The 14,322-nt window shown below is 39.4% G+C and overlaps 1 protein-coding gene across 3 annotated transcripts in view; it reads left to right on the top strand.

The window, feature by feature from the left end:
• Positions 1 to 771: 771 nt before the first annotated feature.
• LOC115567199 (carboxypeptidase Q) overlaps positions 772 to 14,322 on the top strand; it is a 51,384-nt gene continuing 37,833 nt past the window's right edge. For all 3 annotated transcript variants that reach the window (XR_003981150.1, XM_030393554.1, XM_030393553.1), the window contains exons 1-10: positions 772 to 925; positions 1,535 to 1,685; positions 2,166 to 2,381; positions 2,500 to 2,616; positions 2,698 to 2,905; positions 3,024 to 3,231; positions 10,671 to 10,782; positions 11,538 to 11,629; positions 12,131 to 12,226; positions 12,649 to 12,754. Coding sequence is in view for 2 of the 3 variants with exons in the window: in XM_030393554.1 (XP_030249414.1) it covers positions 1,535 to 1,685; positions 2,166 to 2,381; positions 2,500 to 2,616; positions 2,698 to 2,905; positions 3,024 to 3,231; positions 10,671 to 10,782; positions 11,538 to 11,629; positions 12,131 to 12,226; positions 12,649 to 12,754 (1,306 nt within the window). In the remaining variant the exon portion in view is untranslated. The remainder of the gene's footprint in view (positions 926 to 1,534; positions 1,686 to 2,165; positions 2,382 to 2,499; positions 2,617 to 2,697; positions 2,906 to 3,023; positions 3,232 to 10,670; positions 10,783 to 11,537; positions 11,630 to 12,130; positions 12,227 to 12,648; positions 12,755 to 14,322) is intronic.

Here is a 14,322-nt window from a genome sequence, read left to right on the forward strand (position 1 = left end):
AGAACTGGACTGCTTTCTGGCATTCAACAACAACAAGGAGATATGGAAATGTTAGAAGCAGACATGTTATATAGAAGTGCCTCATTAAACACTATAAGTTGTTTGCTGCATAATAGTACAGTTCATTTGTGCAATTTAATAGTCAGTGAAAGTGTGAAATTAATAGAAGTTATGTATATAAGTATTGAACAGAGCTTCACCTTTTACTTCTCTCTTTAAATGATAAACCTGCTCCCTTTCGTCTATGAATGTACATTGTTTTCACGCACCTCAAGCTGAATCATTTTGAGAAGTGTATAGAGCATTCTTCATTTTACAACTTCCCGGAATGCTCAAGCAAGACATTCCTTCAGAAATGCCATTTTTTTAGCAAAGTTCAAGTAAAAAGACATTCATTCATGCTGCGATTACGTCAGGATTACATTTGGAAGTTTATTTGAAGGTAAGAACTGAAACAGCTATGTCAGTGTCAGCTATGAACATGATTTTTTATCCTAAAAAACAGATCACCCTAATCCTAAATATTACATGATTATCATCAGTGTTGAGAGGCTGTCTTTGAGGGGGTTTTTCTAATTTACCTGGTGTTTGGCTAAATCCATGACCTGAACAGATTTTGGTACTTTTCTGTGAGTGGATAAGTTTGCGGTGTAAAACTTTGTTGTTGTTGCATCTTCAAATCACTTTTAAACATGTTTAAAACGTGTTTTTTGTGCATAGTAAATTGGCTGCGGAGATGGCTCTTTTATTGTGAAAACAGTCAGACCGGAAGTGTACTTTAGCTCTGCACGGAGAAATCACGAGCCCGGAAATGCAGTCTAACAATATTCTGGAACCGGTATTTATGTAGCATATTACAGTAGTTTAAGACTTTCTACAGTCTTGTAACGTCAACGACATCATAGACGGTAACTTAACCTGAAAGGTTTGTGTTTCTGTTATTTTATGGAAGTTTAAAATCAAATGTCATGCTCATTGCGAGTCTAAAAACTTTAAACTGCTGTAACGTTTCTCTCAAGTCTCAACCTCTTTTCATTTGTATCAAAATCTGGTTCTCTTTAGTATATCATCTGGTTGCTGATAAAAGATGAAGCCTATGGAATTTGATTTGATTAGTACGGTGCAACCTTGTTCTTGGTGCTGTGTTTGGATAGATAGCCCAAATTGAAGTAAAGCGCTAATGTTAGCTAAAGTTAGTTAACTACTCTGCACTTCTTCTTTTGTTTCCGACCGCCCTTCTCTGCATCTGATTGGCTAGTTCCAATTTCCTTCCAAGTGCCTCGTGAATGTGATTGGATGCCACCTCTTTCTATGTATATTTTCCATTATTTATATTCCGAAATTGAAATTAATGGCAAAATGATGCTGACGGTGATGAAACGATGAGCTCCTACTCTCACTGCCTCTAGTACAACACAGTCAATGCCAAAAAGTAGCTCAAAGTAATTTAAATTAAGTTATTTTATAAGCTATAAGCTATAAATCCATGAGACTCTCAAATCTGTAATCACACTGATGTTTCCTCTCTCCGCAGATGGCTCAGAAAGGTGGAGCTCCCTTCCTCCTTTCCCTCTTCATGTTCCTCTCCATGCTATCATCTCTGTGTGACTGTCACCCTCACCCTGTTCAGTCCATGAGCTCAATGGCTGCAGTCAGGGCTGTGTCGAATCATACTACAAAGAAAGGTAAACCCAAACCTTGTACCATCAGATATACATTAAGCAATAGACACATACAGTATGTATGGAAATTATGGTGCATTGACTTTATTTTCAATTCAGACAAACACATGGACTATGGTTGTGAATTGTCTTTAAGATGTTGGAAAAACTGTGACAGCCCCTCTATTATGGGACATATTATAAAACATACATACCAGTCCATTTATTGCGAATTGATACTAAACATGGAATCAGTTAACATGCTCTGTTTAATTACTGCTGAACAATTTTTCATGAGCTTTTAGGGGGCAGGTCTTTATACAAGCCTTTAATTATGTGAAAATTAAAGTATATAAGAGCGGTACATTTAATCTGACACTACTTTTACAGCATTTGAAATTCTGGTTGAAAAGCTTTTTTAATTGTTTTAAGATAATCTTGACAGAAAATAAGATTTGGATATAAGACCTGAGTCTCTTTTGGTGTGTTTCTCTGTGAACCCAGCCTCGGACATAGCAGCAGAGGTAGCAGGCTATGCCGATGTGGCCAAACAGATTATTGACCTGGCTGTGTTTGGAGCTGCCCAGAACCGCTCTTACAGACGGCTGGCCCACTTCACCGACACCATAGGGAACCGTGTCAGTGGCTCGCAAAACCTTGAGATGGCCATCAAATACATGTACAAGGCTATAACACAGGACGGGTTGGATGTACATCTCGGTGAGTATTCCTTGTTACGTGAAGGTTATTTCCAGATTTATGTTTCACAAATTTATCAGCAATGTCTTGTCCTCTGCTGAATGTAACAGTAGCTTTGTTTCACGCTTTTCTTCTCCAGAGCCAGTCAAAATCCCACACTGGGTGAGAGGGAAAGAGAGTGCAGAAATGACTGTGCCCAGGGCTAAAAATCTGGCTATACTTGGTCTGGGTAGCAGTGTAGGGACACCACCTGAAGGTAAAGGCTGAATACAATCATGCTTGTCATCCATCATCCACCTACTTTTTACTCCTCACTGTCTCACTTTTATCTCTCCAGGCATTGAGGCAGAGGTGTTGGTGGTTGAGTCTTTTGAGGAACTGAATCGTAGAGCCAGCGAGGCTGTAGGGAGGATCGTGGTCTTCAACCAGCCATTTGTCAGCTATGGAGAAACGGTGGCTTACCGTGCTTTTGGTGCTTCTGAGGCAGCCAAAGTTGGAGCTGTGGCCACACTCATTCGATCTATTACACCATTCTCTATTAACAGGTAGATTACGTGTAATGACTGCTGGAGGGCCTATGGGTCTGGCATTTGATCCTTTCAGGTGTAATGAGGCTTTAATCAGAGGATTCATATGACTCTGTCTTTGTCTCTCCCTCTCTAGTCCTCACACAGGTTGGCAGGACTACAAAGATGGAGTGAAGCGCATCCCCACAGCCTGTATAACCGTGGAAGATGCTGAGCTTATGTGGCGAATGGCACAGAGGGGGCAGAGAATAGTGGTCAGACTCACAATGGGAGCCAAGACCCTACCAGATGCCGACTCCTTCAACACAGTAGTGGAGATAAAAGGCTGGCAACACCCTGAGCAGGTAGAACTCCATGATAGACATATCTGACCTGTTTACCTATGCATCTTGTTATCACCCTTTTGCTGTCATTCAGTGGCAGGGTAAATCTTTTTGTGTGGGCCTTCCAGTTTACTGAATGGGAAACACATGTCCTTTCCAGAAGAAAGGCTCTGTTATGTTCTTTTCTCTCTCTTAATTAGTCTTTCTCTTGGTCTTTCCCTCTGTTTGGGGGGGCGAGGAAAGGATGCTGAAACCTCTTTATGCTGACTCCAAATATTCCCACAGCTGTTTAGTCTGGCTTTACTTTGCTGTGTGTGTGTGTGTGTGTGTGTGTGTGTGTGTGTGTGTGTGTGTGTGTGTGTGTGTGTGTGTGTGTGTGTGTGTGTGTGTGTGTGTGTGTGATAATCTTTCCCTAGAATCACTAGGGGCTCAGGTTAGCTGGAAATGCTGAGGAATTTCATGTTCATTAAGTCATTATATACAGCCTTGAGTAAACAAACTATTTATCTGTTAAGTAGTTTCTTTGGATGTTTTTTAAAAAAAAAAAAAAAGAAAAAGTATTTCATCATTGGAATTCAAAGCTTTTAACTTTTCCCTGCACTGGCTTACTACTTTCTCGAACCCCCCTCTGACCTAATAATGTTATTTATGTAAATTTCAACAAGCCAAACCATGCTGCAATTTTTCTATTGGTCAGTCTAAACAGCTCAACTGAAATTACAGGCCTGCTGAAATTAACATACCCTTTTATGGTATGAACAGAGTTGTGATTTGTGAAAACATGTTAATATAAACACACAGAAAAAAGATTTCCATTTACTTTTGGGAGGATTTTCCTTTACTGCAGTACTGAAACCTGCAATCATTCTTTCTTTTAGCCTTTCTAAAGCATGAATAGTATACTGTGTATGAAACCCTTGAGTCAATGGGGATGTAGAAGTTGCTTTGCAGGAACGTTGACCTGCAAAAATGATAAAGTAATCAGATTCCAGCATGCTTTGTGCGATAAGTGTTGTGAATCTGTCACACAGCAAACACAGACAGACATAGTTACCACTTTTTTTCACTATTACACTCCAATACCAGAATCCTACAATAATTATCTGAACCAGTTCCCACTATGCAGGACAGTTTCACACAATTTTCCACACAGGTCCTTAGTAAGTTTATGGGTAAGGAGCCAGACAAGTTTAACCGGTAGAACCTGATAAACAGATAAGGTGCAGCTGCACAAATCTCTGGATGCATGGAGATACACTCTGTTTACAGGTGAGAGAGTAAGATGCTCCTGAAAAATTGCACTAATGCTTCTTTAATTAAATGGACAGGGCTGAAACAGTACTGTGGGTTCAGGACACCAGAAGTGGCATGTTCTGCTGCACTAAGACATATGTTGCCTAATGTGGGTACACACATGTGGGCACACAGTAAGAACAGATCTGGCCGATTTAACTTTGAATCCTTGGAAGAAACAATCCAGAGCTCTTGTGCCGTCTGCTCAGAGTTGTAGTGTCTGAGTAAAAGTGGATGAGAAGTAGGATCAACTTTTCCCATTCACATTGACAACCCCAGTTGGGTTGAAGTGACATGTCTAAAATAGCTGAACAGGGTATGTAAATCTTGGTTTCCCTGACTTATGAAGATGAGTGGTAAATCCTTGCGGCATATCAGAAAAAAAATGTGGAGAGGAGTTGACCAAACTGAATTGGCATTTTCCAGTTCTGTGTATCACTCACTAAAAGCGTGAAATTTCCAGAGTGTCATCAGTGATTCATTGGTGGTGGAGGTTGCCTGGAGCACGGCTTTTTTATTGTTGTTGCTGTTAAGAGTTATGTTTAAGGCATCTACGACAGAGGCTTCTGTACTCCATGTAATACCTGACAAGATATGTTTTCTTTTGACTGATGATGGTGTTTGCACCTGGAATTTCCCAATATTGTGACTATGAACTGTGTGTGTGTAGGCCTTTACTCTTTCACAGTCTTGCTCCTGCAAGTAGAAAGCCTGCTGATTCCACAATTGCAAAACATCACATCCTAACATTAAAGTCCAAGGTGGCCAAACACAAGATTCTAGACTTTGTATGCTAACAGAGAACACACACGTAGTCTGTATGGCATAATGTCCAATATATTTCAGCAGTTACCAATTTGTGTAATTCAAGTAAACTCTGTTCCTCTTTACAAACAGCATTCTCTTTGTTTTAATTTGTGAGAAAAAAAAGGGGAACTAACTTAAAAAAGCAGTCAGAGGACTTGGATCAGAGGATGATCACTGATGTAATCAGTTGTTACTATTCTGATCTGGGAACCAACATTTGCTCGCTCATTATAGAAAAGGGAAATGAAACACTTGGCATGGTTGACATCATTTCTGGCTCTGTGATTCTGTGCTCAGGGCTGGCAGTAGCAGCGATTGTGGTTGGCTGTGTGTGTGTGTGTGCGCACATGTACAAAGATGTACATTTGAGGTTTAGTGAGTCATTTCCACAGTTTAGCCTTTTAGGGCCAGTCATAGTCATCAGAGAGTGATGAGTTGCTTGGATTTTTTTTCCACCCACTCGACTCCTACAATTAAACTTTAAAATCTCAGATGTCCTGATGTGTAGGCTTTCTGTTTAGATTAATGCCTAAAACTCCAATCATGTTTCTAGACAGTAATTAGGGTGAGTACTGATCGTAAATGTCAGTGTGTTTTGGTTGGAAAAATGTTTTTATTCCCAACTTAGCAACATGTCACTGAACCACATCTAAACACACCAGTCATACTCTCTTGATTTCTCATGATTCAAACTATGTTAACTATAATTACTTGCTTGTAAAAAAAAAGCAGCCAAGGACTAGAGCTGCAACAATTAGTTAATTCATTGATTAGTCTATCAAAAGAAAATTAATTACAATTTTAATGTGATGATTTCCCTCTTTTCTTTCTCATTTGTGATATTAGTCTTTGGGTTTATGACTGTTGGTTTAAAAAACGGAGCAATTTGAAGACGACACTCTGGGCAATTGTAATGAGAAGTTTCCATTATTCTTTTTTTCACAGTTAATAAACTAAACAATTATTCAAATCATTGTGACCATAGCCATCGGATTAATCAATCATGAAAAGAATAGTTAGTTGCAACTGTAGCATAAACAACAGAAATATTACTCAGGCTGCGGTACCCCTCAATACTAATAGGGACACTGGAACAATATAAAGTCAAAAAGACCAAAAGGATCTTTCTGAGGATAATAGATCTAAGAATTACATCAGAAAAAATAATCAATGTAGGGTTTAAATATATATAATGTCCTCATATTTGGCCTAAACTATAAGCAATATTCTATCTAAAAGATTTGTCCAGAAAATCCTGGGCGAATGTGGTAACTTGGGATAAACCCATACATGGAAAATGTACATGTTTGGGAGGAAAAGGATTAAAAGGGTACACAGTTCTGGCATTGCAGAACCACTTCAGTGATTCATGGATATTGCACACAGCAATCTCTGTATGTGTCTTTGTAATAAATGTGTATGTATTACACTCCCCAGCTGATGTATTCCTATGTCATGCAAAACGCATTTAAGTGTGCACACCAATGTTTATACTATTAAACCAATTTTTAGGTATACTCGGGGCACTCTCAGCTATAAGCAGATGAGAATGTTTATGGAAAGGTTTTATTGATGACCTTATTTTTTTTATTTTATTTTTTTTTTTCTCTGGTTTATTTGATAGGGACAGATACAGATCATGTGGGTTGTACAACAATCCAACAGAAAGCATCATAGCATTTATAGCCTTAGCCAATTTCCAATGCCCGTCCCTAGAGGGGCCTTTAAAATAACATACAAAAAACCTGTTTTTTGTTTTTTTTTAAAAAAACAAAAAACATCTTATCCATTCATCCAACCCTCCACTCAACCATCCATCCATCAATTCATAAACAATATCTTCCTATCCATTCATCCGTCCCTCCGCCCGTTCATCCATAGAATATATTAAATAACATGATAACATATTGGCCTATTTTTCCCTGAATCTTGGCCTAGAAATTAACTAACATGATGCAGGTACATACACGTACACATATTCAAGCACACACATACAATTCACAGTCCCCCCCCCCCCTCCCCCCCCCCCCCCCCCCCCCCCCCACACACACACACACACACACACACACACACACACACACACACACACACACACACACACACACACACACTCACAAAATACACCCACATTTCCCTATATGTGGCTACAAACTTGATTGTCTTTTAGGAATTCCTTCATTTTGCTCCTGAACTGCCCATGACTGTGAATGGCCTTGAGCTCGGTTGACAGACTATTCCATATATTAACTCCCTTAATAAGGAATGATGACTGGCCAAAGGAGGTTTTACAGTGAGGTACCCTACAGTTCCCTGCAGCGGCTCTTCTCGTTGACCGCCCTACAGCCTGCATTGGTTGAACCAGGTCACAGAGAACCTGAGGGGCTTGACCATGCAAGCATTTGTAGATTAAGTTAATGTTGGATGAGGCTATATAATTATCAAAGCTGAGCATGTTCAGGTCCCGCAGAACATCGCAGTGATGAGATCTCATCGGCCTCTTGCCTAAGATCTTTAATGCACGATTATAGAGTCTCTCCAGAGGTTTGATTACCGAAAGACTGGCCTGCGACCATGCAGTTACACAATAGCCGAGGTGTGAGAAGATCATTGAGTGTAAATATATGTTGGCTGCTTCAAATGTTAAGCAATCTCTAATTGGTCTGAAGGTAAATAAGTTCAGTCTAACTATTTTGCTGATTTTCTTAACGTGCTTATCAAATTTGAGATGTGCATCCAGCATTAGACCTAAATATTTAACTTCTGTGACCTGGTTAATTGGTTGATTATTGATGTTAATATTTAAAGCAATTGGTGTAGAGCGCCTCCCAGAGGAAAAGCAAATTGACACTGTTTTATTAACGTTGAGCGTTAGACAAGACCTGTCAAGCCAAAGAGCTACAGCCACCAGATGTTCATTTAACTTGTGGGAGACTGCAGCAGCTGTTTTACCATGGGCATAAATAACAGCATCGTCCGCATACATTTGAAAATCAGCCCCTTGGCATGAATCAGGGAGGTCATTGATAAACATACTGAAGAGTATCGGTCCTAACACCGACCCCTGTGGAATTCCAGTTTTTGTTTTTAAAAATGATGATTTTACATTGTTAATGGCAACACATTGTTCACGGTTTGAAAGATATGATTTAAACCAAGCCACTGTTTTTTCTGCAAAATTATAATTGTCAAGTTTTGATATTAGTATGCTGTGGTTCACAGTGTCGAATGCTTTTTTAAGATCTAAAAACACTGCCCCCACCAAGTTACCTTTATCTATATAAGATTTAATTTGTTCCAAGAGGAAACAATTTGCGCTCTCTGTTGAGTATTTTGCCCTGAATCCAAATTGCAATGGATGTAAATGTGTGTTGCTTTCTAGATGTTCCATTAATTGTGTTGCAACCGCCTTCTCCAAAATCTTAGATAGGACAGGCACGATGCTGATTGGCCGGTAATTGTTCAATTGGTCCGTCGCTCCAGATTTAAATATAGGAGTAACCCTTGCTTGTTTCCAGGCTTCCGGAAACGTCCCACTTACCATAGAGAGGTTTATCAAGTGGGTTAGCGGTTCGGCCAGTGCATTGGCATGTGTTTTTACAAAGGCTATATCTAAATTGAAAAGATCTCTTGAATGATTGGTTTTAAGTTTTTTTTATTATTTCTACTACTTGGTTCTTGGATATTTGTTTGAGCTCTAACATTTGGCCTTTCTTTTCAGCTATAGTTGGGCCTGACCAGACACTTGTCTTAAAAGTTCTGGCTATGTCCTCAACTGACCCAACAAAATAGTCATTAAGTGTCTGCGCAATTGTTCCACTGTCTGTGAGAGTTTGATCTCCAGTTTTGAGTTCCTGCACTATGCTTTGAGCTTTCTGTGGTTTTATTAAGCTTTTAATTTGTTTCCAAATAAATGAACTGTTGCCCTTAGCCTCCGTTAAAAGTGTAATGTAATAAGTTGCTTTAGCTGCACGTAGTTCTTTAGTGACTCTGTTACGGAGCCCCTTGTATAGGGCTTGGGCTGTGTTTGTACGATTCTTTAGACAAGCCTTGAGCGCAAAATCCCGTTGTTTCATTAGTTGTCTAATAGATGAATTAACCCACGGAAGGGAATTTTTCCTTTTAGATTTTTTAGCCGTTTTGAGGAACTTTAAGGTAATTTTATTAATGGCATTCATTAGTTTACTGCAGCATGTATTCGGGTCAGTACTTTGTAGAACATCGTTCCATGTCACCTCGCTTAGTTCGCGTTCCAAAATTGGTAGATCTTGCTTTGGTATTATGAGTTTATCTGCGTTCGGTAGGCCTAGTCTATAATTGACAAAGCGTTTCTTGGTTAATTTCCTAGCTGCCAAGATCATATTATGATCTGATAAGCCCGTTATGAGGTTAAACGTTTTTATTATGCGTTCAGTCCTGTTTGTGAATATTAGATCTATCTGGGACTGAGTTGATCTGGTGATTCTCGTTGGCCCTTTAATTACTTGATTGAAATCATACTTAGACATAGCACTTTTCAGTTTACTTCTGGCTTTTTTATCTGCCCAGTTAATATTGAAATCACCGAATATCATCACCTCTGCTTTGTGAGAGATCGCTTTAAGCAGTTTCTCTAGCTAGACACAACAGTGCATGCTTTAAGGTGAATGTTAACATCACCATGCTGATTAAAAGAAATAAGAATGCTTAATGTGTTCACCATCATCTGTTTGCTGTCGTATGTTGGCTGTTCTATCAATAAAGCCATACAAGCCAAAAAAATATACAAAAAAAAACCCATAGCATTTAATCCTGAGGGGGGCATCGATATCTGTGCCAAATTTCATGGTAATCCAACAGGTACATTTTGGTATATTACATTGGATGAGAGAAAACGTGTTGGTACACTAGTGGATACACTCCTCTCGGCATCATGAAGGTCTGTTAAAAATTTTATGGCAATCCGTCAAATAGTTGTTGCGGTATTTCTTTTAGCAGTTTAGATAAGATTCTTATGAAATGTGTAAGCTCTGGGTCGTTGTCCGGAGGCTTGCCTAGGAGCCAGCAAATGTTTTGTAACCTGGATCATCAGGTCAAGAGCATCCCACTGACGGGAATCCTACCCCTTGAAATTCCTGGAAATGGGAGTATCACTCTGAACTGTGTGTTTCTGTCTTTGTTTTCCTGTTTTCATGAGTCTGTCTGTCCTTGCTGATAAAAAGCTTTTTTAATGAAAAATACCAAGTCAAATCTGTGTGTGTGCTTTAATATAATGTAGACAGGATATGTATCAGAAATGGATACGCACCTAACAAAACTGTCCCACCACACCCATAAGGTTGTCTTTTTTCTTCATTTATATGTCTGTCTGTCTAATCTCCTAGGTTGTCTTACTGAGCGGGCATTTGGACAGTTGGGATGTGGGCCAAGGCGCCATGGATGACGGAGGTGGCGCCATGATTTCCTGGGAGGCCCTGTCACTCATCAAGGACTTGGGTAATATAGAGACAATCCTACCATGTAGACACACACATACACAATGCATATGGTTGCACAGGTGAGCTTCCCCCAGAAAGAAACATTTTCATGTTGCTGAAAAGCACAAACATTTATAGTCAGCAGCAAACTTGCACAAGCTCATAGACAAACAAAGTGACGTTAATGATTTACTTTATTATTTAGCTTTATACAACCTGTTAGTCCACCTGGGATCAACAGCTACAGTAAAAAGTACAACTCTACAACAGTTGGTAGAACAATGTACAAAAGCAAAACACGCTAAACCTTCATATAGAAGGAGCTCCACTGTAAACTCCAGTGGCCTGTTAGTGAATACCTTGTAGACTGAGCTGAGTATCCAGTTCTAAACTTAGGGACAAATTACAAAACAATTCCTCAGACTGTAAACAGTAATTTCCTCCAACTGTTTGTAGAGGAACAAGAACACACATAATTAGGAAACAGACGCGGATATACAGTACTGTATTCCTGTGGAAAAAAGTATGCAACTGAATTAGCTTGTAGTGGGACAGATCCAACCAACCTAGAGTACCAAGATCCAGTGATGATAGATTCTGTGGTCAGGAATACAGTAAACTTTCATGTGTATTACAAGTTCAAAAGAAAGCCTGCATCATGTTCACCACCATGCATCACAGTTTTGTCATTTGTTAATCTGAGCTATTTTCTTTCTGTATGCATAAGCATCTCTTTTGCTGAGTGTGTTTATTCGAATCTTTATCCGTTTCCAGGTTTGCGTCCAAGGAGGACCCTACGAACAGTGCTGTGGACAGCTGAAGAGCAAGGCGGAGTCGGAGCTCAGCAGTACTTTAATATACACAAGGTACTGTCTACTGTTACTGCTAATAGGAGACACGCTGCAACAGCAGTAAAGCAACTTAAGTGTCGAACTACATAGGAAAAAGTATGGAGTATTTGTGTGTATAGATGTACTCTCAGGGAACTGAGTTACAGAGTTTCCTTCTTTAGGGGCTCTAAAGGATTTGACCCATGATAAATTATGCTCTCATAAAAAGAGACACAGTTTTAAAAAGTATATTTTTAACCCAATTTACCAGTGGATTATCGAGTTCTTTTAAATTTAAAGTAATTTGGCAGCTCTACTAACAAATCCCAGTAGTGGGTTGGGGTGTGAATGCTCTGGTTTAAGAATAAATCTCCTTAACGTCACCTCCTGAGGCCTACTTTAAAGATTATGGGGAGACACATTTGTTCCTTTTTCCACTTTTGATTATTCAAACAACACATTCTATCTATTTTGGTCTTCACCTCTTCTATCTCCTTTGTCTCCTTCCTCTCACTTTACTGTCTCTCTCCATCCAAGGTGAACTTGTCCAACTTTGACCTCGTCATGGAATCTGACTTGGGCACGTTTGCCCCGATGGCTCTGCAGTTTACTGGCAGTGAAGCAGCTCGAAAGGTAGGACTGAAAACACAATGGCACCACACAGTTTTCAGTTTTATTTTGGCTTCAAAGCACAGAGTTTAAGCCAGAGTTCTTCAAAGCATAGTTTCTGGGATAAGACTTCTCTGCTCCATCCACTCCCTAGTTCACATTGTACTATTGCTTCCTAAATTGGCCATTTTGAACTAGCTCCAACATTGAACTTCCCAACAAACCTCAGTGTAGACTCTGTTGAGTAGGAATTGCAGAAAACCCTACAGAAAACAACTGCAATATATTTTATGTGCATGTGGCAACATAACATGTAGCCACATGGTCACAAAATGTTAAGTATGAGCTTATAAACTGGTGATGAAATTGCAATCGGCATGTAATGCAAAAATAAGACAATGCCATATGAAAGACTGTGCTCAGTACTTCGCTGTCTGTATCAACAGGTGATGGAAGAAGTGGTCAAACTGTTGGCCCCCATTAATACGACCAAACTGGAGACACACGGAGAAGGGACAGACATCTCACCGTGGATGCAGTCAGGAGTACCAGGTCAGCTGAATCAGTGTGAAAGAAAATGTTTAACCTGTTTTTTTACATGATTTATCTTTTCTGCCATCAATGCTGAAACTTGAAATAGGAAATAAGTCATCCTAATTTCTGTTTCTGTGGTTCTTGTTTATTAACCACTCTTTTCCTCTGAAAGTGCTGCATACACAGAATCACATCCTCACTGATAGTACACCACTAAATACACTGGTAGTGTGGGCACATATGAAACTTTTTATGAGGTTTCTTAAGAAATCGGAACTAAAACTTTCAAATCTAAATTATGGAAGGAAAGTTCAAAAAGTAACATTTTATCAGTCAAAACTCTGAGCCAGGCAGCTGCTTGTAAGTGACCAAATGTCCTGAGAAGTTTTGAATGATGTGTACAGGGGCCTAATAGAAGAGAAAATAAAATACACATAATAATACAAAAATTTGATAGAATTAGTCATTGTCATTGCCAGTGTCATTCTACCTCTGTGGTTTTGGTGGTCCAGACATCCACTCTGCTTCTATACAGTTTTTGTGGAAGTGAAAAAGCAATGTACACAGAAAAGACATTGTTGAATAACCTGTAAATGAGGAACTGGAAAGAAAAAAACTCACAAAAACAAATGACTTAAACATTTTGATTGCATAACAAAGCACTATAACAGTTCCTGCATGAAAGCAATGAGTTATTTGAAGGATGTGGTGTGCTGTGTCTTTAAAGTAAGCCTTCTGTTTTCAACATTTAACCGTTCTTCTTGAGCAGCTGAGGGTTTGGTGCCTTGCTTAAAGACACTTTAGAGGGCTTCTGCAGCATTTTGTTCTGCTATTCAGGGATCTATCGGACAGAGCATGAATACCAAAATTTAGAAATGATATCCACAGTCAGGTTGGATTCCATCACGTAGATTTACATGGTGCATTTAAGTTATTTTAGTGACAGTATAGTGTAAAAAATAAATAGAAACAATGTGTAGAACAATGCCTTGTCACTGTCATCTACAGTGTCCATGTTACAAAGGTAAAAGGACAAGCTGTAACCATGGTAACAACTATATGTCACAGTAAAGTTCTCAAACACTCAAAACCAACTATGACTCAAAGAACTATGACTATGACTATGGCAATGGCTGGCTGACTGTTGCGTCACCTTATGTTGCCTGCGTCTTGGCCCAAAAACTTCACTTGAACACAAGGCAGAGACTACAGCTGATGGCAAACTCTATGAGAAGAAATACCTGTGCATACCACCAGGTAGCGATAGACTGCAATCGTCATTCAAAAAGTGAAACCACAAGACTCAGGACTGCAGGTATACAACCTGTTGTTAAGCAACATGGTGGCACACCACTCCTTATTATGGCCCCTTTGAATCAAGAGCATGTCTGAGAAGGCAAGGTAAGGAGATGGATATTGAAAAATAAGGGTAAATGGCTCTAAATGTGTAAAATAATGGATACTGAAGCAACAGACTCAAGGGGCTTTCCCTTTTCTTTTTCTATTCATCTTTATGTGCACTGATTACCTTAATTGAACAGCCAAACAGAGTGATTTCTCACACCGATGGCCTCTGAAACTGATTC

Source organism: Sparus aurata, chromosome 17 (assembly GCF_900880675.1).
Source record: "Sparus aurata chromosome 17, fSpaAur1.1, whole genome shotgun sequence".
NCBI classification, from domain to species: Eukaryota; Metazoa; Chordata; class Actinopteri; order Spariformes; family Sparidae; genus Sparus; species Sparus aurata.